The sequence below is a fragment of the Mobula hypostoma genome, chromosome 23, assembly GCF_963921235.1.
Source record: "Mobula hypostoma chromosome 23, sMobHyp1.1, whole genome shotgun sequence".
NCBI classification, from domain to species: domain Eukaryota; kingdom Metazoa; phylum Chordata; class Chondrichthyes; order Myliobatiformes; family Myliobatidae; genus Mobula; species Mobula hypostoma.
The window spans coordinates 35,540,829-35,566,258 of record NC_086119.1 but is presented as its reverse complement, the minus strand read 5'-3'; the positions used below and the strand labels follow the sequence as shown (position 1 = coordinate 35,566,258).

General features: G+C 41.9%; 1 protein-coding gene across 1 annotated transcript in view; it reads left to right on the top strand.

The window, feature by feature from the left end:
• Positions 1 to 1,814: 1,814 nt before the first annotated feature.
• caln1 (calneuron 1) overlaps positions 1,815 to 25,430 on the top strand; it is a 443,115-nt gene continuing 419,499 nt past the window's right edge. The window contains exons 1-2 of the mRNA XM_063031141.1: positions 1,815 to 2,155; positions 2,566 to 2,693. Coding sequence (XP_062887211.1) covers positions 2,576 to 2,693 — 118 coding nt within the window. The 5' untranslated portion in view covers positions 1,815 to 2,155; positions 2,566 to 2,575. The remainder of the gene's footprint in view (positions 2,156 to 2,565; positions 2,694 to 25,430) is intronic.

Below are 25,430 nucleotides of genomic sequence, written 5' to 3'. Positions count from 1 at the left end.
ATTCCTGAATCATTATCTCAAGCAGAGATTTAGTGTAATTTAGCATCGTGTATGACACAGATATCATGAGTCCGAGGGTCTGTTCTTGCACTGGACTGTTCTATATTCTGCCATCTTCCTTTATCTAGTTCTTTTTTAAACCTTCTCCTCACGTTGCCATTTTCCCCCATGAAGCCCATCTCCTAATCTCATCCCCACGTAAACACTAACTATCCACAGAGTCCCAGCGTCATAGACTACCGCCTCTCTCAGCCCCCGGGCTAGCTAATATTGTAAACGCTTCCTCTCCTCCTCTCTCCCCTCACATTTCAAAACAGCACTGGAGGCAGTGGTAGAATAAGGACCCTATGGAAAATCCTGGCAATTCTGGACAATGTTTCTCACCCTCTGCATTCCACCTTGGCTGAGCAGAGGAGCACTTTTAGTAACAGTCTAACACAACTCCGCTGCTCCAAAGAGCGCTATATGAGGTCATTCTTACCCTCGGCCATTCGGCTCTATAATGAGGCGACCTTTAGCCGGGGAAGTGATGACCCCCCACCCGTTTGAGGTAACTTATTATTTTTTCATTCCTTCTTACTTCTCTTCTAATATTTGTATATCTGTGCACTTGTAATGCTACCGCGACACTAATTTCCATTGGGATCAATAAAGTCCCTTTCTATCTGTCTATCTATCTTTGCCCACCTCTCCAGAATCAGTAACCTGGGCAGAAGATGAACGTCTCTGGAACAGGATGTGAGCCCATTACCTTCTGACTCAGGGTTCACACACTGCCAGCGGCATTGTCATTAAGGCACACTCTCCACCACATGTACACTGCTCGCTGTACTACCAACACACACTTGCTATCATGTTTTTTTTTATTAACGCACACGGCCACTAATACTCCATCAGTCTGGCTGTGGCTGAGCCAGGAGTGACAGCTGTTGCGATTTCAGGAAGAAGGCATCAAGGGGGAATTCCAGTGCTATTGCGGCAGGTGCTTGATGTGTGATACGGCGGGAGAAGGTGACTTGGATGACGGCCAGGAGGGAGATACATTCAGTAATTTGAATGAATTTATTTTTATGCCAAGATGGTAGTTCTCCCGCACTTGGGGTTGTCCAGAAGAAGGAGATACTGTCTTTAATTCAGAATCCAACCCTGTCAGAGGAGGAAATATTTCTTCACACAAAGGTTGGGAGGGGTGAATCTCTCACAACCAACTGTAGAGGTAAAATTATGTTAGAACTTGGGATCAATAGATTTTGCTAGTCGGAGCTAGTTACGAGTATAAAACGGAGGGAAGAGGACAGAGTTACAGGTCTTACAGATTGGCCATCCAGCTCGACGGGTTTTGGCTTGTTCCTTCCCCGCTGTTGCTTCTATGGTGGAAAGATTGGACGGGAGATTCTGGTGTGCCCACGTTGTGCTGCTTTTCAACCTGTTCTCCATTCTAATTGTGTTTATTATCAGGATTAATTTGAACAGTTGATTCTGCTTCAGAGAGGGAGGGGGGAAAAAGATCTGTCACCATTTTAATGTTAACGGGACAAAAGCATTCTTGATGAACGTCCAGTTAGTGCTTAAGAAACTAGGGGAGATGAGCTCGGATTTCAACAGTACGCTGGTTTAATTGATGCTGGCGAAAGCATGCGCAAAGCACTCTCCACAAATATGACGGTGACAAGATAAAAGTCGCCCCTTTACAGATTCAACATTTATTAGTAGGCAGGCTGCAGCGCAAAGCCTGGTCACCCAGCGAAGGAGCAAACGGATTTCGGTCCCAAACCTGCCCCGATGTTAGGCAGCGACGTGGGAGCAGGGGCAACTTTGGTTATGGCTGTGCGGGAAAAATCCAAGGCATCCGCTTGATAAATGGGAGTTTTAAGCGAATGGAACTCCTCCGCCGGCACTGGGTCCCGACTGGAAATGGGGAAGTGAAGCCAGTGGCGAGTTGGTCAATCCCTGACTCTGAGCTCCCCCAACCCGCCGCCCAGGAGGGGGGTCGGCACCCGCCCCAACCGCTTGGACTCTCTCCATCTGGGGCGCTGGTCCTAGTGCTTGCCGATTGCCCCCTCCTCGTCCAGCTCTCCGGAGAGAAGACCGCTCGATCCAGTGGAAGGTGAAAGGCGTCCTTCTCCGGATTACAAGTAAATCACCGCCACACCAGGTAACCGGGACCGTCTCCAGTGTCTGACCCGCTCACCGAGGAAGCTACTGTAGACCCAGCCGCTGAAATTTACCAGGGTTAATGGCCCTTATATTGTGCTACCCCCTACCCCACACCTACCTACCTTACCTCATTCTGCCTCCCTCCCCGTCTGGAGATGTGATAGCTCAATGAAAAAAAAGCTTTGCTTCAAGTGCAGGCTCTCGTAACAAATGAGACATGGTCAGCCGCCCTTTACTGGAAACCCTCGGCACCTTGCTGGTGCAGGAAGTTAGAGATGGTTCTCAACCAGTCCTCCCCTCCCTCCGCTTGGCCGAAAGATATTTTGCGTCCGACCGAACCAGAATGGGGCTGGAGACACCCTGCGAGTTCCCCGAGGGCTGACCATTGCATTTTGATTTCTCTTGCAGAGGGGTGAAGATGCCTTTCCACCCTGTCCATACCGGCCTCTTGTATAAAGGGAATTACCTGAGCGGATCTCTGTCCGACGGCAGCGAGAGCGAACAGTTGGCCAACATTTCAGAGGAGGAACTGGATGGTAGGAGCTTTTACTTGGTCAATCGTGGCAACAAGCGTGCGGGTTCTGGCAACGTTCTTCCTGTTTAGTGAATTCACGGTTGGTAGGAACCTGGTCTGGGCTTGCGTGTAATTCGCAAAAATGATATGTTTGTCTTTGTGAGTGGATATGGAACTTTGTTGCAATAGACTGACCCATTTGGACAGAATGGCCTTACCCACGCTTTGCTTTCAGTGTAATTCCGGTAGGAAAATGCAACAGGAAGCAGGTTGACTTGTCAGTGCTGTTGACGGTCAACTTTTGATGCAAAGGGAAATCAACAATTGCGTGAAAAAGATTTGCATCTCGAATTGCACCCACTGTACGTTAAAATGCAATATCCCAGTGCATTTTGTTCTCAAGCGCAGAATATGGGGCATTAAGAAAGATGCAGCAAGTAACTTCGGTGCTGGAAACGAAATATTTTCTTTTTTTTTAAAAAAGAATTTCGAACCAAATTCCAACTCGTATATGTTTAACAATCTAAATTAAGAGGTTAAAGGTGCTCAATTTGTGATTTTTATCGGCGGTATCGTAGCAAAGTCGTTTCGGCAGGGAAGCAAATGTTCGAGATGAACTTGGTAATTTTAAACACAAGTGTTCTCCGCAGAAACTATTCTCGGTTTTGCCCTTACTCGTAAGTGAATTTCTTTAACATGACTGCGAATGTTATATAACTCGGTGACACGATCGCGGAGCTATGGACAGATTTACAGCGATTTCCCAAGGGTTAACTCAATATTCGAAGTGTGCTCGTCCCAGCAGACCTTTAACGTGTACAAAGAATCCGATGTAATAAGGTCACTCTTAATTAAGATCGGGATAGGTAGTGCTCATTATTTTCGGCTTCAGGAATCCCTCTACTGATAAAGGGCAGATTATTAATTCATGAATAATACATTTATGATTTAGTCTTCATCGTTAATTTTGCTTTCTTTTTACCAGGAATTAAAGCTCCTAGTAATATATTCAATTTGTTACGAAAAATGTTATTACATTTGAAGAACTACAGTTGGAATTTAGGTAATAAATATTAAAAGATTTCTTTCTACTCCAAGAATGCAAGGGCTGAGTTGCACGTACAGTTTGTTCCATTTTAATTCAAAATGAAAGAAAAAAAAAGTTGTTATTTAATTCATCACCTAAACCCTGTATCTAAAGAATGAATACATTAAAAATGTTATTTCAATCTTAGCTTTGAAAGCTGCAAGAAGAACCAAGAAAATAACAGGAGTAAACTAATTTGCTCCTGGAAATATTGCAACCCTGATTTAAAGGGGAAGATCAGAATCAGGTTTAATATCACTGACATATTTGTGAAATTTGCTCTTCTGCAACAGCAGTACAGTGCAATACATAAAAACTATAAAGTACAATAAGAAATATATGTATATATCTTATAAATATATATTTTTAATTGCAAAATTAGTGAGGTAGTGTTCATGGGTGGGTTTACTGTCCATTCAGAAATCTAATGGCAGAGGGGAAGAAGCTGTTCCTAAAACACTGGGTGTGTGTACCTCCTGTACCTCCTCCCTGATGGTAGCAATGAGAAGAGGGCACGTCCTGGGTGACGAGGACCCTTAATGATGGATGCCGCCTTTTTGTGGCCTCTCCAGTTAAGGCATTCTCCATGCTGGGAGGCTGGTGCCCATGATGGAGCTGGTTGAGTTTGCAGCCATATGCAACCTTTTCCAATCCAGTGCGGTGTCCTCTCCATACCAGACAGTGATGTAATCAGCTGGCATGCACACCATGCTGCATCTGTAGAAATTTGCTGGAGTCTGGTGTCATACCAAATTTCCTCAAACTTTGGATGAAATATAGCTGCTAATGTACCTTCTTTGTAATTGTTTCAAAATGTTGGGCCCATTTTTCTGGAGTTCCTTAATCCCACAGATAAATATAAATACCTTTATAATGATCAGATTGAGCAAGCAATGGATAAAATGACGTGTTGTAGATGTCTTTATCTCCTTTCATATGTTATACATCTGCAGGAATAGATGATACGGTATTTCAAAGCGAATTATTCTTGTAGTCAGATAAGAAAATGACTTAAGAGCTATGATGGTTTATCAAGATGATTTAAATGATGTAACCACAATTTAAAGCAGCAGCATCTAGAAAAGTACTCCTTTGCTTTTGGGAATGAGCTTAATGTAAATAAAAATTGGCAATGTTCTCGGGTTTTAGAAACAAAATTCAAAGAGTCCAGAGCCCAATAAAGTTGCAAAAGAATAAAAAAAAGAAAGAAAAACACCAGGACAGAGGGGGCAGATGTAGATGTTTGAGTTTTGGCACTGTTTGTGTTGATGAGTTGAATATTCCACTATGTCTGTTAACTACACAAGATACTGGCAGATTATAGAAAGCACAGCCAGACTCAAAAGAAACCCTTATGCCGTGTGCAGTAGTAAGACCATACAAACTTAGCACTAAAGGAGGCTATTTAGCCTTTCATGTCAGCATGAGCTCATTGCTGTAACACCCTGTCTGTGTGTGTTTTGCTCTACTTCAAATGACTACCCACTTCCTTAGCACAAAAGTCTCTGCCTCAGCTGCTTTTCAGAGTGACGAATTCCACCAAGTCTTTATGTGAGGACATTTCCCTTAATCTTTTTACTCCCTATATCAACGATCCCTGTATACCAACTTTAAGCAGAGGGAGTAAACTTCCACTCCATCCAATTTCTCAGAATTTAAAAATAAATCTTTTAAACCTCCTAGTCTCTTGTTCTCCAAAGAAAATAATCTCTCAGCTTCAGCGCCTCCCTCCTAACTGCAGCTTCCTGTCCCTAGATTAATTTGTATTCTGTAGCTTTAGTCATTTTCATAATGGAGTGCCTGAAATTGCAAAACATATCTGATACCTTTTTAATACCTTGCCTGAAAGCATTGCCTCTGATAATGCAACACATCTCCAGTGCTGCGATAGTGACTGTGTACAGCAGTGAAGTTCTCAAGAGAGATTTGAATCTATAGAAGTTTGACTGTATTGGTGATATTGACAATCCATATCTGAATGCTATCTGTGATAAGGTAGCACAATGTAAGTGTCACTGTTTATAATGGAATTATTTTAATCAGGGAGCTTATTTGAACAAAGAATTGTATATAATAAATCAGATTTACATTAGTTTCTACATGCATCAGAATAACAATTACTCCACATGTTATCATTAAAGATATATGCAAAAAAATGCATAGAGATAAAAAAAGGCAGGATTATGCAAATCACATTCCAGAATCCTTGCAGGAATCTGTGTTTGAAAGATCAGTGATAAGGCATTAAAACTGTTGTGCAGTTTGTCCTCCTTTTGATCAGGGTTTCCTGGTAGGACTGTGGAAATGATGAAAAAGGCCTGAAGCTGGTTTGCAATTTTAATGAAAGTATCATTTGCACGAGGCCAGAAGGGTTGAGTGTGGAAGACTCACTTGCAGTAGAGTTGAGAATAAACCGGGTGATACTCTGGCACAGCCTGTCTGCCAAGGGATAGTCACCTTACTCACTGCTTCTGTATGTCTATGGGACCATGATGGTTCCTACTATGAGTCTTGAGCTGCCCAAACTTTCTGCACTCCCATATCATTATTTCTCCTCCCTCTCATTCTACTCTGCTGCCATATAGTTACCAATTAGATATTTGGTCTGAAAACATCCTTGAACTGCTCACTCCACTCACTGCTATACTGCTACAAACTCATCCTTGGAATTTATTGCAAATATGCCAGATCGGGTTTGAAGTAAATTAGTAACATTGTTCATGTGTATCCATGCAAGCAGACAGGTAAATTGATTCATTCTTAATCACCTTTAATAAAATAGCTTTCTTCTTGTTGTTCTTTATTTTTTCCATATATTTGGAGAGCCAGAAGCTCCCACAGCAACATTGAAAACCACAGAAGGAATCTAGTCATTCTTCCTGTAACAGCGTGGGTTTCTCCTGGAAGCCATGATTTCCTCTCACATCCAAAATAAGTGGGGCTGTCAGGTTAAATGGGCAGTCTGAACAGTCCCTTGTGTGTAGATGAGTGATAGCATCTGAGAGAAGTTGATGGAAAAATGAAGAGAACAAGAAAGTAATTAGTGTAGCTGGGGATGCTTAATGGCCATATGGAGTAAATGGTCTAAATTGTCTACTTATGTGCTGTACATTTTTCCAACAATAATTCACTTGCAAGCATAATATTTATTTTATAATTGTTAAAAGAGCTAAAAGCAAAACAATTGAGGAGGGGGAGAGAATATCATCTGCACAAGTAATGGGTAGTATCTGAAAGAAATGTAAGGTAGGGAATAGATAATATCCCTTTATGTGCTGAGATATCTGCTGTACATTTCTAATGTCATTCCAGATTTTCACGAGAGTTTTTGTGAATACATTGAAGGACCGAATTTAATTCTTTCAAAGAATGTGGGTGACCCTGGGAAGGCCAATATTTGGTACCTATGCCTAATGATCCTGGAACTGAGTTGAAAGTTAGTTACATAGTTAGTCAGTCTTATGGTTTTTATATTCTGTGTTGTCACCCATTCTTTCTCATTGTTTTATTGTGCCAGGAGGGAGGGTTTGACAGGGTGGTCAATGTTCCTCTTGCATTTTTGTTAGTTTTTTTTGTGCGAGGGAGGGGAATTTGGGGGATGATCTTGTTGCGTTTTGTGCTGGAGAGGGGGGTTTGGGGGGAGTTGTTGATCATGTTGCTGTTCTATCCTAGTGCAAGGGTGGTATGGGTTCGTCGTTTCTCCCTGAACTAACTTCCACGGTCTATCTTTGTTTTGCGGCTATCTGGAGAAGATGAATCTCAGAGTTGTATACTGCATACATACTTTGATAATAAATGAACCTTTGAACCTCTGAAGAACCAACTATATTGGAGTAGTTCTGGGGTCACATATAAGTCAAAAGATTCCTTCCTAAAGCACATTAGTGAACTTAAGGCTTCAACACAATCACACATCCAAGCAATGCAAAGAATTCAGTAGAAACATAAATGGTGAGCATTTCCTCAATGCAGAGTCAATATTATTTAAGTGCCTTTATGAAAAGTGAAGCACAGGAGGGTTATTTATCAAAACTCAGTGATAGCCATATTAGGAAAGGTGATCAAATGCGTGATCAAACGGCCGATTTTTAGGGAATTTCTCTGAGGAAGTAGATGAGGTAGAGGTGAGGGGAGATTAACACGGGGAGTGTAAAGGCTCAGAAGATAGGTGGCTGCTGAATAAAAGAGAATAATGTTTGGCTGATTTGATAGTTAAATATGCATAGGGGTGAGGTATTGAGGATTCCAAATAATGAATATCATGGACTAGACCCCTGGGTCTGTGTTCAATTAGTAAGGGACACTGTGGTGATTTTTTCCCTATTTCTCTGGGGTTAGACAGGATACATTTAAACTGCTTTTCTGACTTTCAATTTCCACACTGGAATACACATGGCGGCAGCTGAAGGATAGGTTAAGCCTGGTGATATTGACAATCCATTTCTGAATGCCACCTGGGCAAAGTTCTGGAGGTCTGCAGATGATCATGGAATTTAATCCTCACATGAATCACTGCCTTGGGTAAAATAGGAAGCGCAAGAGAAGGAATCAAAGGGAAATTGAAAATAACCATTCTGTCTTTGCTATGGACATAATTCACTTTGTTTAAAGAATGAAAACTAGTAACATGTAATCAGATTTATGACTAGATTCCAAGCTGTTCAATTGCCCTGTAATATTCCTCAGAAAAAAAATGGTGTGAAGAAGCTTAGCATAAACTGTGAATAGTGAGATAACATGAAAGCAGCCTTCAGTATTGATTCATGTTTATCAGATGAACTCCATCAGCATCTAGTGCTAAATCTAATAAGCGTAACAGAAATACAGACTAATTAAGTATCCTTATTAATATGTAATAAGTGAGCCTTTGATCGCTCATCCCATCTCAAAATGCTGAGAGTAAGTTCAGATGTGCTTCTCCTGTGAATACAGCACAAAGTCTTTTTCACATTAATAACCTCGGTAAACATGTGGCATTCAACTATCAATAATTGTTGATGTCTCTTGTTATTAGATAACTGAAAGGGAGGTGTAGATGTTGAACATCATTATTAATTTATGCATATTGTGATTTGTGGTCCATTTCAGGACATGTTTTTCTTTTCTCTGTTATTTATTTCGAATCTAAGAATGTATGCAAAATATTCCACCAGAAAAATACTTGGTGCCTATATTTCTAGGAAGTCATTTGTTAATTGTGACCAGAACAGAATGTAATTTATGGAAGTTTATTATTTAATGCAAACCCTTGTGTCAGCATTTGGGATTTAGCAATTCTTACATACAATTAACTCTAATGCAATGATAAAGCCTCTTAAGTAATTATTTTAGTCAATTAAATAAAAACGTTATCATCCAGTTTTCCATATTTAAATTTCATAATGCAGTTTTGGAAGTATGTTCTTGGAATGGATTACTGCAGATACTGATTAAAAGCTGGAAAATACTCAACAGGTCAGGTAGCATCTGTGGAGGGAGAAGAGGTGTTAATGTAACTGATCTGAAATATTAACTTTGTTTCTCTCTCCCCACAGATGTTGCCTGAACTGCTGAATGTTTTGAACACTTCTTATTTTTAGTTTGGAAATATTGACTTTGAAAAATGTTAATGTATTATATGTGTAAATGAATGTTGGAGCAAACTTTACATGTTCCGAAGTTTCTCCAGTACTGATGAAGAGCGGAATCAAATTCAGTTTCTAGTTTTGACACAGGACATAACAGCACATAGACAAAAAAAACTGAGGAATCTGGAACTGGAACAGAAAATAATAGGGACTTGAGATCATTAGAGATAGAAGTAGAAATGTGCATTTCCAGCACCTGAGCTTGCTCCAATATTCAGCAAGTTCATGGCTGACCTTCACCTCAACACCATTTTCTTACCCAGTCCCCATAGTTCGGGGTTCCACGAATATCCAGAAACACATCAATCTCAGCTTTGAGTGCAGTCAATAACTGAGCCCGCACAGTCTGCTAAGGTAGAGAATTTCAAGGGTTCGGCATCCTCTGAAAGGGAAAAAAAAATTCAGTTTTAAATGGGCAGCTTCTCATTCTGAGAGTTTGACTCTCTTGTATTCCTCAGCTCTGGTAAACACCCTTGCTACATTCATTCTGTCAAATTCTCTGTGTTTTGTATGTCACCTCTCATTCTTCTAAACTCAAGGCCCAATTTACTCCATATTTCCTCATGTGACAGTCCTACACCATTCCAGGAACTAGTTTGGTGAGTCTTCACTGCATGTCCTCTAAACCAGGTCCCTTTCTGATTGCTTCTTGCGCCTGCATGTTAGCTATCAGTTACGTCTCTGCAGGGACTCTCTGGTCCCTTTGAGCACCTTGCACTCAGCACGCCAGGCAACTTTTGCCTAAAGAGAAAGTGACAGAGTCTTGAGCCAATGATCTTTCACCAGAGTTGCCAGAAGTTGAAAATGCAATGGATTCCAAGTACATTCAGAAACAGGGAAAGGAGGAAATGAGGTATATGATGGGTAAAAGGGATAGGTGCATGATGGGAGAAACTAAACAACAAAACAGATGATGATGGTAGCAGGACAGATAAAGAAACCAAGGATGGATGAAGAGGAGTCTTACCGAGCAACAGAGATACTATTCAACACAGGAACCACTATTTACTTTTTTGTAATATTGGGATAAGTGGAACAGAAGAAATATATAGCTCAGTTTATTTACTTTCTTGAAAATTTTATCATTGGCGTCAGGTGGAGGGTGCAACTAACAATTGCATATTCTACTTCAAGCCATTTGCTTCCTGTGGATGTTCTATTACCCTGAAGTATTTCCTGTCATTGTGGTTTTTCTTCCTATGATTTATCTTCAAGTTCTTTCCAATGGATTATCTTGTAGTTGCAACAAGTAACTTATTTCTTCTGATAGGAGAAGAGTTTACTGATCACTGCCTTGTTCCTGTATCTAAATAGACAACACTCGACCTACTAGTGTTCTTAAAATTCACTTACGTTCCCGATATACAATAGTGGCTTGGGTGATCATAAGACCATAAGGTATAGGAGCTGAAGTAGGCCATTCAGCCCATCGAGTCTGCTCTGCCATTTAATCATGGGCTGATCCAATTCTTGCAGTTATCCCCACATCCCTGCCTTCACCCCATACCCTTTGATGCCCTGGCTAATCAAGAACCTATCTATCTCTGGCTTAAATACACCCAATGACTTTGCCTCCACAGCCGCTCGTGGCAACAAATTCCACAGATTTACCACCCTCTGACTAAAGTAATTTCTCTGCATCTCAGTTCTAAATGGACACCCTTAAATCCTGAAGTTGTGCGCCCTTGTCCTAGAATCCCCTACTATGGGAAATAACTTTACCATAGCTAATCTGTTTAGGCCTTTTAACATTCAGAATGTTTCTATGAGATCCCCCCTCATTCTCTTGAACTCCAGGGAATACAGCTCAAGAGCTGCCAGACGTTCCTCATATGGTAACCTTTTCATTCTTGGAATCATTCTTGTGAATCTGCTCTGAATCCTCTCCAATGTCAGTACATCCCATCTACATCAACAGAACTGTAGTGGAGCGTGTATCAAGCTTCAAATTCCTTGGTGTTCACATTTCCGAGGATCTCACCTGGTCCCTGAACTCCTCCATCCTGATCAAAAAGGCGCAACAGTGCCTTTATTTCCTGAGGAGCATGAAGAAAGCTCACCTCTGTCCCAGGATACTGATGGATTTTTACCGCTGTACCATTGAGAGCATACTCACCAACTGCATCTCAGTGTGGTATGGCAATTGTCTCGTATTGGACTACAAAGCACTCCAGCGTGTGGTGAAAACTGCCCAGCGGATTACCGGCACCCAATTGCCCACCTTTGGGAACATATACCATAAACACTGCCTGGGCAGGGCGAAAAGCATTATCAGGGATGCATCTCACCCTAACCATGGACTTTTTACTCTCCTCCCATCTGGTAGGTGCTACAGGAGCCTCCGCTCCTGCACCAGCAGGCTCAGGAAGAGCTTCTTCCCTGAGGCTGTGACACTGCTGAACCTCTCATCACAGCGTTAAGCAGTACTGCATCCGTATTGTATTGTCTCAGTACTTTTATATTTGTGTGCTGTAGCATTTTTTTATTCGCAGTTATTTTGTAAATAACACTATTCTTTGTATTTCTGGTCAGATGCTAAGTGCATTTCATTGGCTTTGTATCTGTACTCGGCACAATGACAATAAAATTGAATCTAATCTAATCTAAAATAATGAGCCCAAAACTGCACACAATACTCCAAGTGTGGTCTCACGAGTGCCTTATAGAGCGTCAACATCACATCCCTGCTCTTATATTCTATACCTCTAGAAATGAATGCCAACATTGCATTCACCTTCTTCACAACCGACTCAACCTGGAGGTTAACCTTTAGGGTATCCTGCACAAGGACTCTCAAGTCCCATTGCATCTCTGCATTTTGAATTCTCTCCCCATCTAAATAATAGTCTGCCCATTTATTTCTTCCACCAAAGTGTATGACCATGCACTTTCCAACATTGTATGTATGTAATTCGCCACTTCTTTGCTCATTCCCCTAAGCTATCTAAATCTCTCTGCAGGCTCTCTGTTTCCTCAACACTACCCGCTCCTTCACCTATCTTTGTATCATTGTCAAATTTAGCCACAAATCCATTAATACCCTCATCCAAATCATTGACATACATTGTAAAAAGCAGCAGTCCTAGCACCAACCCTGTGAAACTCCACTGGTAACCAGCAGCCAGGCAGAATAGGATCCCTTTATTCCCACTCTCTGTTTTCTGCCGATCAGCCAATGCTCCACCCATGCCTGCAACTTCCCTGTAATTCCACGGGCTCTTATCTCGCTAAGCAGCCTCATGTGTGGCACCTTGTCAAAGGCCTTCTGAAAATCCAAGTACACCACATCTACTGCATCTCGTTTGTCTACCCTGCCTGTAATTTCCTCAAAGAATTGCAGTAGGGTTTTCAGGCATGATTTTCCTTTCAGGAAACCATGCTGGCTTTGGCCAATTTTGTCATGTGCCTCCAGCTACTCCGTAATCTCATCCCTGACAATGGATTCCAACAACTTCCCAACCACTGATGTCAGGCTAACAGGTCTATAGTTTTCTTTCTGCTACCTCTCACTCCTCTTAAATAGCAGAGTAACATTTGCAATTTTCCAGTCATCCGGTACAATGTCAGAATCTATCGATTCTTGAAAAATCATTGTTAATGCCTCCGCAATCTCTCCAGCTACTTCCTTCAGAACCCAAGGGTGCATTCCATCAGGTTCCGGAGATTTATCCACCCTCAGACCATTAAGCTTCCTGAGCACCATCTTAGTCGTAATTTTCACTGCACAAACTTTACTTCCCTGACACTCTTGAATGTCCGGTATACTGCAGACATCTTCCACTGTGAAGACTGCAAAATACGCATTCAGCTCTTCTGCCATTTCTGCGTCTCTCATTACAATATCTCCAGCGTCATTTTCTACTGGTCCTATATCTATCCTCAACTCTCTTTTCCCCTTTATATACTTAAAAAAGCTTCTAGTATCTTCTTTGATATTAGTCGCCAGCTTCCTATCATAATTCATCTTTTCCTTCCTAATGACCTTCTTTTCCTTCTGCAAGTTTTTAAAAAGTTTCCCAATCCTCTATCTTCCCACTAGCTCTGGCTTCCTTGTAGGCCCCCTCTTTTGCTTTTACTTTGGCTCTGACTTCACTTGTCAGCCACGGTAGTGTCCTTCTTCCCTTTGAAAATTTCTTCTTATTTGCAATATATCTCTCTTGCACTTCCCTCATTTTTCACAGAAACTCCAGCCATTGCTGCTCTGCTGTCCTTCCTGTAAATGTCCCTTTCCAGTTAACTTTGGCCAGTTCCCCTCTCATGCCATTGTAATTTCCTTTATTCCACTGAAATACCGACGCATTGGGTTTTATTTTTTCCCTCTCAGATTTCAATGTGAACTTGATCATATGGTGATCACTGTTCCCTAAGGGTTCCTTAACCTTAAGCTCTCTTATCACCTCTGGATCACTTCATAACACCCTAACCAGCACAGCCGATCCCCTAGTGGGCTCAACAAAAAGCTGTTTTAAAAAGCCATCCCTTAGACATTCTACAGATTCTCTCTCTTGAGGTCCAGTACTGACCTAGTTTTCCCAATCCACTTTCATGTTAAAGTCCCCAATGCTTATCATGACATTGTCCTTCTGACATGTCTTTTCTATCTCCTGCTGTAATTTGTAATTCACATCCTGGCTGCTGTTTGGAGGCCTGTATACAACTGTCATTAGGGTCTTTTTACCCTTGCCATTTCTTAACTCAACCCATAGAGACTCTACACCTTCCAATCCTATGTCATCTCTTTCTATTGATTTAATATTATTTCTTATATACAGAGCCACACCACCCCTCTGCTACTAATGTATCTTTCCGATACACCGTATATCCTTGGACATTCAACTCCCAATGGCAGCCATCCTTTAGCCAAATTTCAGAGATGGCCGCAATGTCATATTTGCCAATCAAGATTGTCCATTTTACTCCTTATGCTATGTATAACACTTTCACTCCAGTATTTGTTGCTTTCTGATTTAACTGCCTCATGCCTCTATTGCCCTGTAACTCATGCCACTGGCTGTGATTAAGCCTCATCTCCTGCCTGTTCTTTCTATAATTTCTGTTGCATGCTATTTCTCATTTATTTCTGTTTTCCCCTTCCTCAACCCTATCACTCCAGTTCCCATTCCCCTGCCAAATTAGTTTTCTAACAGCTCTATTAAATGTGCCCGCTAGGATATTGGACCCCTTTGGGTTCAGATGTAACCCATCCTTTTTGTACAGGTTGTACCTCCCCCAGAAGATGCCCCAATGATCCAGGAATCTGAAGCCCTGCTCCCTACACCAGTCTCTCAGCCGCACATTAACATGCCTGATCAAAATATTCTTGCACTCATTAGCATGTGGCACAGGCAGCAATCCTGAGATTACTATCCTAGAGGTCCTGCTTTTCAGCTTCCTACCTAACTCCCTGAATTCTCCCTTCAGGACCTCCTCCCGTTTTCTATTTATGTCATTGGTACCAATGTGTACCAAGACTTCTGGCTGTTCATTCCCTTCCTTCAGAATACTCTACACTCGATCAGAGACATTTCGTACCCTGGCACCTGGGAGACAACACACCATGCGGGTATCTCTATCAGGCTGTCAGAACCTCCTGTCTGTTCCCCCCCACTGTGGGATCCCCTATGACTACCACATTCCTCATTTTCTTCTTTCCCTTCTGCACCACGGAACCAGGCTCAGTGCCAGAGACCCGATCGCCGTGGTCGTCCTTGGTCAGGTCATCCCCCTCAACCACATCCAAAACAAGGTAACGAATACTGAGCAAAATTATGATAATTCCTCAATATCCGTGTAAAGACTTGATCTTCCGTGACAGCTCTTAACTGTAGAGGGGGTGTAAAGAATTATCTGCCAGGACAATACCAAAGCTTGGACCTGTTTAGGGTAGAGAAGATGAAGTCTTTATTATTACGAAGGAATTATTTTTGGGAGAATAGTTAGACCACTTACACTTGTGGTGGAGAGCAGAACCCCAGAGGATTATCAGCATAAAAGATGGAATTTGGGGGGAAGTATCTTTACTCAGGGACTGATGGGAGTGGAAATATGGCAAGTTGTTGAGGTGAGCAGGTTAGATACTTACAGAAGGAAGTTGGGTGCACAAATGAGGGAAAATGGAATAGTGAGTTACCATGGATGAGTTGCATAGGACCAATGGGTTTGGATTCAAGTGAAGCATGTATGCCTAGGCCCAATAGTTCGTTTCTGTATAAAGTTGATGCTTGTCATCTGAGCCTTTCTTCAATCGTCACCCAGTACTAAATTGCACAGTATTTTATGTTTTATGCTTTTCAAATACAATTGCATCAAGCTTTGTTTAAGATATATCTAAACAATCTTCCGACCCATGGGCTTGCTCCATGAGTGTAAGAGACCGCCTCAGCACCACAGCACAAACATCGTTTAAGATAGGCGGAATTGTGGAGTTCTTGTTGATCACCGCCATTGTAAATAATTGACTTAATTCTTCTAACCTGAGTCTGGTGTTTTTGCTGCAGGATAGAATGTCAGTTGGCTTTCCAACTGATTGCTTCTTTGCTTTGACTCATCTTTCTTCCTTGCTGCTTCATAGATTCACAATGTATCCTACAACCTGAACAGTCTGCAAATGACTACTTGTGGTAGACCTGATAATTTTCCAACTTTTATGCAAGCTCATGGAGGCTATGCACGGTTTGCATCTAGCCACTCTAGTAAATTGAATCGTGTTTGTCTTTGAGCAATTCACTAAGTCTACTTGTTTATTAGATAGCACTTTTAAACATGTCAGTGTGCTTGTTGGTGGATTGCAATCTGCTTTCTCTATCAGACAGCCTCTCCTGCAAGTCTGCTTTTCTGCTTTATTTTCAGTTGATTGCTTTTGAAGTCGAGCTATGTTTCATTTTCCCTCATTTGTAGATTGATTTAAGTAATGCAATGCAGTTTGCTACTTTCCTCAGAACCACCGCCAAGTCTAATGATTTTTGTTGAACCCTTGCTGTGAGCAGGTGTCGGGTCCTTAAAGGTTGATCAGAACTGAGTTTTTCTGTTTTCTCTTGCATTCTGCAGGGGGCATCGGTTAGCAGTGTCTACCTCAGGGTCATCCATTTGTTTTCTTTGGATTTCATTATTCAACAAAAACAAAGTAACTAATCTCATTAATCAGCTGTTCTGTTTTTAGTCAATTATTTTAAACTCCCTTTTATTTCATTACTGAAAGTTTTTTTCCTTTTTTTTGATTTGAAGTTTTATATAGAGGATAATACCTGAAAACATTGAGTAAAGTTAGTATTTACCTGAAAATTGTTAAGGAGATTAATATGAATTTGTACTATGCAAGCCATATCTCATGTGCTTCAGAAATGAAGGAAACGCGTGTCTGGAAGAAGATGGTGCCAGGCGAACAATATGACCAAGGGCAACATCCTCCAGACGGTTCACAAATCTACTTCTTTCACTTCTTTTCCCTCCGAATGTGGCTCTGCTACTGTTGGTGATGTGTTTTCGGGTCGCCTGAGCAGTCCCCGAGGGTATTCCGTGAGGCATGCTGCCTCGAAGCCGTGAAGCCTGGAGACAGGCCGTGAGCCCATGATTGACTCCACTTCTTGCCAATCTGCTGATTAAAATGCTGAAATCATTAAGGTGAATGTGGAAGGTGAGGGGGGAGTTCAGCGTTGTCTACCAGACTCTTGTTCCCTGCTGCTGAAGGAAGGTCTGTCCCCCTCACGCTTGCTGGTCCTGGAGGAAGGTCCCTGCATTTGGATGGCCTCTCTCTCCCTTGATGGTGTTAGAGGATGCTGCTGAAGTTCGGGGTCTTGGGCAAGGTTTAACCGACCTGGTTTGTAGATAGGACTCTGTAGTTCACCTCATGATGTCTTTCTGGTTTCTAGTCACTCCTCTTTTTTTGTTGCTATTTTGGGTGATTTTAAATTGGGGTAGTCTACGGATAATGAAAACTATGCTGAACCAAATATGCCTGAAGTCTTGATTTTTTGTTTAATATTCTGTGTTTCTTGCTTGTTTTTTTTTTGTTGTTGCTGTTTGCATGATTAGTTTTTTTTTGTGCAGGGTGGTTGATGTTTTTCTTTGAATGGCTTCCATGATTTCTTTGTTTTGTGACTGTCTGTGCAGTAGACAAATCTCAGGGTTGAATACTGCATACATGCTTTGATTATAAATGTACTTTGAACTTGGTGTAAATGGATCCTGAAAAGCAGTGTGAAAAGTTGCTGAGAAGCTGTGTGAGGATATTGCAGGGAATGTGGTGTGCAGATGACAGGTTACTGTCTTGAGAAATTGGGAGGTATAAACAGTGGTATCCATGGGAATCATTCTGAAGTTATACCACAGTATACATAAGTGAGCTGGACTTGTCTCAGGTCTATGACAAAACGTTCTGATGAAACAAATTAGATGACTGGGCAGATGATTTTCAAAAAAAAAAGAGGTAAAATGTTTGCTAATATTTAATGGAAAGAAAAAGACACAATAGAAGGAAATTATAAATTCAAACATTCAAATCTTCTAAAAAGTATGATTGTATATTAACAGCATTGTTTTCAAATTTTTTTTCTAAAATGTTATAATAAAGTATTCAGTGGTATTTCTTGTTTTGTTAATCGCCAGTAAGTTGCTGCTTGCCTTCTGCAACACCATCTTAAACCAGAAGCTTCGGGCCTTGTGTCTGCAGACTCCGTGACGTTTGTTCCACTTTGCACTGAACTGAGCCTGAGGCTGTGGCCTGCTCTGACTGCTCCGGGCTTCGCATCTGATGACTCACTTTAATTCTAAACGTTATTTGCCTACTTTTGATTGCACAATTTGTTTTCTCTCTGTCTCTCTTTCGCCCCCCGCCCCCCTCCCCACACACACACACACACTCACTCACTCTAGGCGTTTGTCATTTTTTTATGGGTTCTTTTATGTTTCTTTGTTTTTGTGGCTGGCAGGTGACGAATCTCAAGCTTGTCTATTGTATATATATTTTGATAAATGTACTTTGAACTCTAAACTTTGAACTAAGATCCTAGATTTTAAAGCTTAGGGTGTAGAATACAGTAGAAAAGAGATCAGATTATAGTTGAAATACTGTATCTAGTTTGATCACTTTGCATTACTGGGATATGGGGGTCATGGCAAGAGCACAGTAGAGATTAATTTAGACAATACTAGATAGTGAAGGCTTTTGTTATTCACAGCGACAGAAAAATGGTTTTCTATTCATTAAAGAAGATCAATAGATTTCTAAAAATCTATGTACAAGAAGCTCAAAATGATGAGTGGGCAGTTTGGGAGTTTAATTTACACATGGTAGTTGGGACACTTGTCTTCTGGAAGCAGTGAGTGAAAGCAAAAATTATTTAAAAAAATAAAACAAGTATTAAACTGTGTGGGAAATAAGTAGGAGAAAAAATTTGACAGGAACATAATCTGGCCTTATTGAGGTGAATGGTTGCCGCTATTGTTATCAAACTCGAAGTCCCAATATTAACTCAAGGTGCACCTGAGACATGGAGAGGGAAGGAAAGTCCCATGAATATTTGCTTTTGGTATGCTGGCCTTTATAAATCAGAGCATTGAGTATAGGAGTTGGGATGTAATGTTGAAATTGTACAAAGCATTGGTGAGGCCAAATTGGGAGTATTGTGTACAGTTCTGGTCACCGAATTATAGGAAAGATGTCAATAAAATTGAGAGAGTACAGAGAAGGTTTACTAGAATGTTACCTGGGTTTCATCACTTAAATTACAGAGAAAGGTTGAACAAGTTGGGTCTTTATTCTTTGGAACGTAGAAGGTTGAGGGGGGACTTGATAGAGGTATTTAAAATTATGAGGGGGATAGATAGAGTTGAAGTGGATAGGTTTTTTTCCATTGAGAGTGGGGGAGATTCAAACAAGAGGACATGAGTTGAGAGTTAAAGGGCAAAAGTTTAGGGATAACATGAGGGGGAACTTCCTTACTCAGAGAGTGGTAGCTGTGTGGAATGAGCTTCCAGCAGAAGTGGTTGAGGCAGGTTCGATGTTGTCACTTAAAGTTAAATTGGATAGCTATATGGACAGGAAAGGAATGGAGGGTTATGGGCTGAGTGCAGGTCGGTGGGACTAGGTGAGAGTAAGAGTTCGGCACGGACGAGAAGGGCCGAGATGGCCTGTTTCCATGCTGTAATTGTTATATGGTTATAATATTCATCATAAAACCCGGGCTCATTCCATTCCTGGGCTACATTTATATTTTACTCTCTACCCAAACCAGAGGGAATGATACAACGCTTGGTGGTGAGAGTGTGGTGAATTTGATGGCAGACCAATGACATTCTAATTCCAAGACAGTGTTCAAGACAACCACTTGCACCGTTCGTTCGACCACCTACGGCCACCAACGCCTTCCTGTAACTGGTGGCAATATGGTCCCCAACAAGTTCAGCTCCACCACCTCTGAGCAACTTACTAGTGGGGTAGATCTGCAGAACATGGTGTTCTTAATCCAGCAGTGTCTTGCAATCATAAAGAAGATGGAAAGGATGAGCAATTACACCTTTGTTTGGGCCCGCAGAGGCCGCTGCTGCCAAGAGTGCCACCACCTTTCTGGAACATCTGATTAGCGGTGCTTTTTGCAGGAAGGTTTGGTTCTGCCAAGGGATGATGACTACAGAATCAAATACACATTACAGCACTGGTAACACACCTAGTTAAGACAATCTGAGATAAGCTGACTCTCCCCTTTTCCACCCCATGGTCCAGACTAGCTCAGTCATGAAGGAGTCTTGTACAAGAACCCATTGTGGGTCTGGGTCGTGTCATGATTATTGCCTTACCCACTTCCCCACCCATAGGGTTGGGGTTGATACGGAACCTTGTGATAGTAGGCTAAGTGAAGGGTAATAGTAAGTTACAGGCAGAGTTCTTTAGGCTGCAGCTTGTAGATGATCAATGAAAGGGTGTTGACTTTCTCCATAAGTATAAGTGAAATACTTGCTGCCAAGCCGGGGTTCTTGACCATGGCTCCACAGTCCCCTTGCTTAATGGTATTGGTCCATGGCATAAAAAAGGTTGGGCACCTCTACTGTGAAGGGACGTAAGAAACTGTGCATTTGGGCCAAGAATAAACAACGTATTATGTATAAAAAAGAAATGCAACCTACCTCTTGAATTGAGAAAACCATGAAAGGTTGAATTATCGGTTTGTGAATGATCTTTGTGTACCGCCTGCCTCCACACGTGCTGATTGACCTGCTGAGTTCCTCCAGCAGTTTGCCTTTCACCTTCTGCAACTGCTTTGCTTTCTTTTATTCTTCACTTATCAAACAAGCTAATTAATTTACCTGACTCCATGTGAAGTGTTCAACTGATTTTATAGATCCTGTTCTGAGTAAGGGCTCTTCAGCTTGTCTGTGGTATTTCACATATAAGAATCAATAAGCTTTGTTTCACCAGTATTCTAAAAGTGTACATAGATTTCTTCTTATCTCACTTCTATAATTTTGCCTTGTATATCATGAGCAATTTTGATATATTATGTGTTGCAATTATAAAAACATACTTCCTGTTAATGGCAGGTACTCTGTAACCTTGGTTGTTTTTAAGCTCATGGACCACTTTTACCACCTGTTTTACCATCTGTTCCACTACCTTTTATCTCTCTAAATGACTTGTGACTCAAGTGAATTAATGTTGACTATTGTCAGTACTCGATTACTCTTTGCTCCATTTTTTTTTCCAGAGTCGAATTCAGATCAGTTTATTGTCATTTACAACCAGTTGTAGGTTGGGTTGTGCTCCAACATGGGCACAACACATCCCACCATAGAAGATATCTGCATAAGATGGTGCCGCAAGAAGGCAGAATCCATCACTGGGGGCAACCCTCTTCTCATTACTACCGTGTGGGAGGAGGTATGGGAGCCTGAAGACACACACTCAACATTGACTTCTCAAACTTCCGCTAATGCCCCACCTCCACCTCGTACCCTGTCAGTTATTTATTTATATACACACATTCTTTCTCTCTCCTTTTTCTCCATCTGTCCCTCTCACTATACCCCTCGCCCATCCTCTGGGTCTCCCCCCACCTTTTCTTTCTCCCTGGGCCTCCTGTCCCATGATCCTCTCATATCCCTTTTGCCTATCACCTGTCCAGCTCTTGGCTCCATCCCTCCCCCTCCTGTCTTCTCCTATCATTTTGCATCTCCCCCTCCCCCTCCCACTTTCAAATCCCTTACTCACCCTTCCTTCAGTTAGTCCTGACGAAGGGTCTCGGCCTGAAACGTTGACTGTACCTCTTCCTAGAGATGCTGCCTGGCCTACTGCGTTCACCAGCAACTTTGATGTGTGTTGCTTGAATTTCCAGCATCTGCAGAATTCCTCGTGTTTGCGTCTCAACATTTTAGAAACTGCTTCTTCCTTTCTGGCACCAGATTTCTGAACAGTCCTTAACACCACCTCACTATTCCTCGTTTGGACTACTCAATTATTTTATTTAACATAGTGATTTTTATATCCTGTACTTGTATTTCTGCCACAACACAAAAAAGAGAAATTTGTCAGTGATAGTGAACTTGATTTTGAGTGTAATGAAGTTCCTTGTTCGTGTAAAGGTCACAAAGTAAACAGTATACACGATGAGAATAAATTCCGCCCAGAGGGCAAAACAACAAAATGGAGCAAAGATAGCAGTGTAGTCTGCAGCGCAAAAAAAATCTGAAGTACACAATAATGGAATAACCTACTTACTTACCGCCCGTTATACCGTTGGTGGTTTTCAAGACTTCCTTCATCATGTCAGTGGCGTATTCTCGGTTTTCACTACTGTCAGTCATGCAAGTCCTGTATGGAGACTCAGGAATACCATTACACTCAGTTGTAGAAGGGTTCTTCAGTGCTTTTTCTGTAACAATTTTGTTTTACCTGTCAGATTTGTTAGCCCTGAGCTGAACCCCCAAGCCTGGAGGACCGGTGGACCACTCTTGGTCTGTCCTCTACCCGTTGACCTATTTGGCATGGGTGACCGTACCGAGAGCCAAAGCATAAAGCCCTGACTCCAGCCTACATAGCTCTCCGGGTCATTGAGGCATGGCAAGCCTCCAAACCAGGACAAGGTTGAGGTCCTCTTGGAGGAATGGAATAGCAGAAAGATAGAATTAAGAATCTGAGAACATCAGGCAGGGGATGTGAAAGAAGTGATCAGTTCAGAAGTCTGACAGCAGTAGGGATGGAGTTGTTCTTAAACCTGGTCTTTAAGGCTCTGAAGCTCCTGCGTCATCTCCCAGAGAGCAGAAGAAAGAATATAGAGCACTGAAACAGGCCCATATATCTCCAAGTACCAATCTATGTTAATCTCATTTACCAGTTTTGGACCAGAGCCTTCAAGGAGCACTTGATGATTTAAGTGATTCTTTAGATATTGTACCTGCCTCTGCTGTAGCTGCGTCCTGCTAGAATTTCAAATATGTCATGGGCGTTTGTACCCAGTAACTGAAACAACTGCTCAGAAAGTTGATGAGATGAGAGGTTTAGTGAGGACACAGTGGCTGAGCTTTGCCATGTCCCTCAGGTAGGTCTCCGCCAACATTTACAATCGGGCTCCATTGATAACACAGTCAAGGTCAACACTGCATCAAATATTACATTTCTGAACCACGGCATCAGGGAAAGTTCTACACAGCGGTGATGTGACTGATCATTATTCAGGAGCGACCATGAATTTATTAAAACTTCCTGCTGAACGTGAACAGCAAGTGATTGGAAATACTTTTTTTAGCTTTACATGTGATTAATGCCATCTCCTTGGCCATAAGCTAGAGGCCTTCTTAAAATATCCTTGAGTACAGTACAGGTGACAAAGAAGCTTTTTGAGCCATGCCTTCCCTATCCACTGGGGAAAAAGCCAGCCCTCTTCAGTGATGGGTAACCTTATCCTTGTGACCACAAACAGAAACATCTTCAGCTACAGTTAATAGCCAATACTATATGAAACTTGAGAAAACATCCATAATGTCAGAAGAAAGAGTAGCTCACATTTATGTGCCTGTTACTTTAGTAGTGTTTATATATAGTGAGCAGTTGGGTCAACAGATTGTTCTTCTGGATGTGGGACTGTTGACAGTTACTTGTGTCAAGCTGTGATATTCTCTGCAGAGTTACCGTAACCCCTTGTCTGCTTCTGTGAAATGATATTCCTCAGATCGGGCCTCTCCCTCTATCTACAACCTTGTATGATCTTAGACATGTTACCACTCTACTGCTTTCTGTCTCATCTAGTGTGAGACTGCTTGAGGCTTTTTCCTCACTGTCTCCAATTGTGTGTTTGGGCAGTTCTTTGTGGTATTTCAGTCATCCTCTATTGCCTGTTTCTACTTGCCCTCCTATGCTCCGTAAATCTTTCTGTTGTTCAATGTTTAAATTTCAAATTTATTGTCAAAGTAGGTATACTACATACAACCTTGCGATTCATCTTCTCACAGGCACCCGCAAAACAAAGAAACACAATGGAATCCATGAAAAACGGCACACGACAAAGACTGACAAACTTCCAATGTAAAAAAAAGGACAAATCATGCAAATAGTTTTTTTTAAAGTAAAGAAATAACACATAGAACATGAGCTGCAGAGTCCCTGAAACTGAATACACAGCTGCAGAATTAGTTCAGCACTTAGGCAAGTGAAGTCAGTGCATGAGCCTGATGACTGCAGGACAACAACTGTTCCTAACCTGGTGGTGTGAGACTGAAGACTCCCGTACCTCTCGCCTGAGGGTAGCAGCGAAAAGAGAGAGAGAGAGAAGTGGGTCAAATGCAGACAGATGATACTGAACACCGGTTCATTTTTGGGGGGACTGACAGGTGAAAAAGGAATCACGGATGGTAGTTTGCCTCGCAGGTGCTAGGGTCTGCGATGTATCTGAACGTATCCACAATATCCTTAAAAGGGAGGGTGAGCAGCCAGAAGTCTTGGTACGGATTGGGTTCAACAACATAGCTGGAAAAAGGGAGGAGGCCCTGAAAGAAGAATACAGTGAGTTAGGAAGGAAGCTGAGAAACAGGACCTCAAGAGTAGTAATCTTGGGATTGTTGCCAATGCCATGCGACAGTGAGGATGGAATAGAATGAGGTGGCAGATAAATGCATGGAGCAGGGAGCAGGGATTCAGATTTCTAGATAATTGGGACCTCTTCTGGGGCAGGTGGAACCTGTACAAAAGGGATGGGTTGCACTTCAGTCCGAGGGGGACCAATATTCTTGCAGGCAGGTTTACTAGAGTTGGGAGTGGTTTAATCTAATATGGCAGTGGGATGAGAACCAGTGTGATGGAGCTGAGGATGAGGCAGCATGATTACAAGTAGAGGATGGGTACAACATGATTGTAAGGAAGGACAAGCCAATGATTGGGTACAAATGCAGACAGAACAAAGAGTTAAGTTGTACCACAGTGGCAAAATTCGCAAGGGTGAAGAATGCAGGACTGAAGGTGCTGTATTTGAATACGCGTAGCATTGGGAATAAGGTGGGCAAACTTGTAGTGCAATTAGAGATTGGTTGGTATGACGTTGTGAGCATCACTGAGTTGTGTCTGAAAGTAGGCCACAGTTGGGAGCTAAAATCGAAAGATATACTTTGTATCGAAAAGACAGGCAGGAAGGCATAGGTGGTAGTGTGGTTCTGTTGGTAAGTGATACATCTGTTGAAAGAGATGGCATAGGGTCAGGGAAAGTTGAATCTTTGTGGGTGGAGTTAAGAAACTGCAAGGGTAAAAAAACCATTATGGGAATCATATACAAGCCTCCAAATAGTAGCCAAGATGTGGGATTGAGTTTGCAAAGGGAGCTGGAAAGGGCACGTAGTAAGGGTAATGACACAATTATGATAGGGGATCTCAATATGCAAGGGGATAGGGAAAATCAGGTTGGTGTCGGATTGCAAGAGATGGAATTTGTTGAATGGCTTCAAGATGGCTTGAGCCTACTCAGGGAAAGGCTATCTTAGGTTTGGTGTTGTGTAATATCCCAGGTCTTATCAGGGAGCTTAATGTAAAGGAACCCTTAGGAGACAGTGATCATAATATGATTGAATT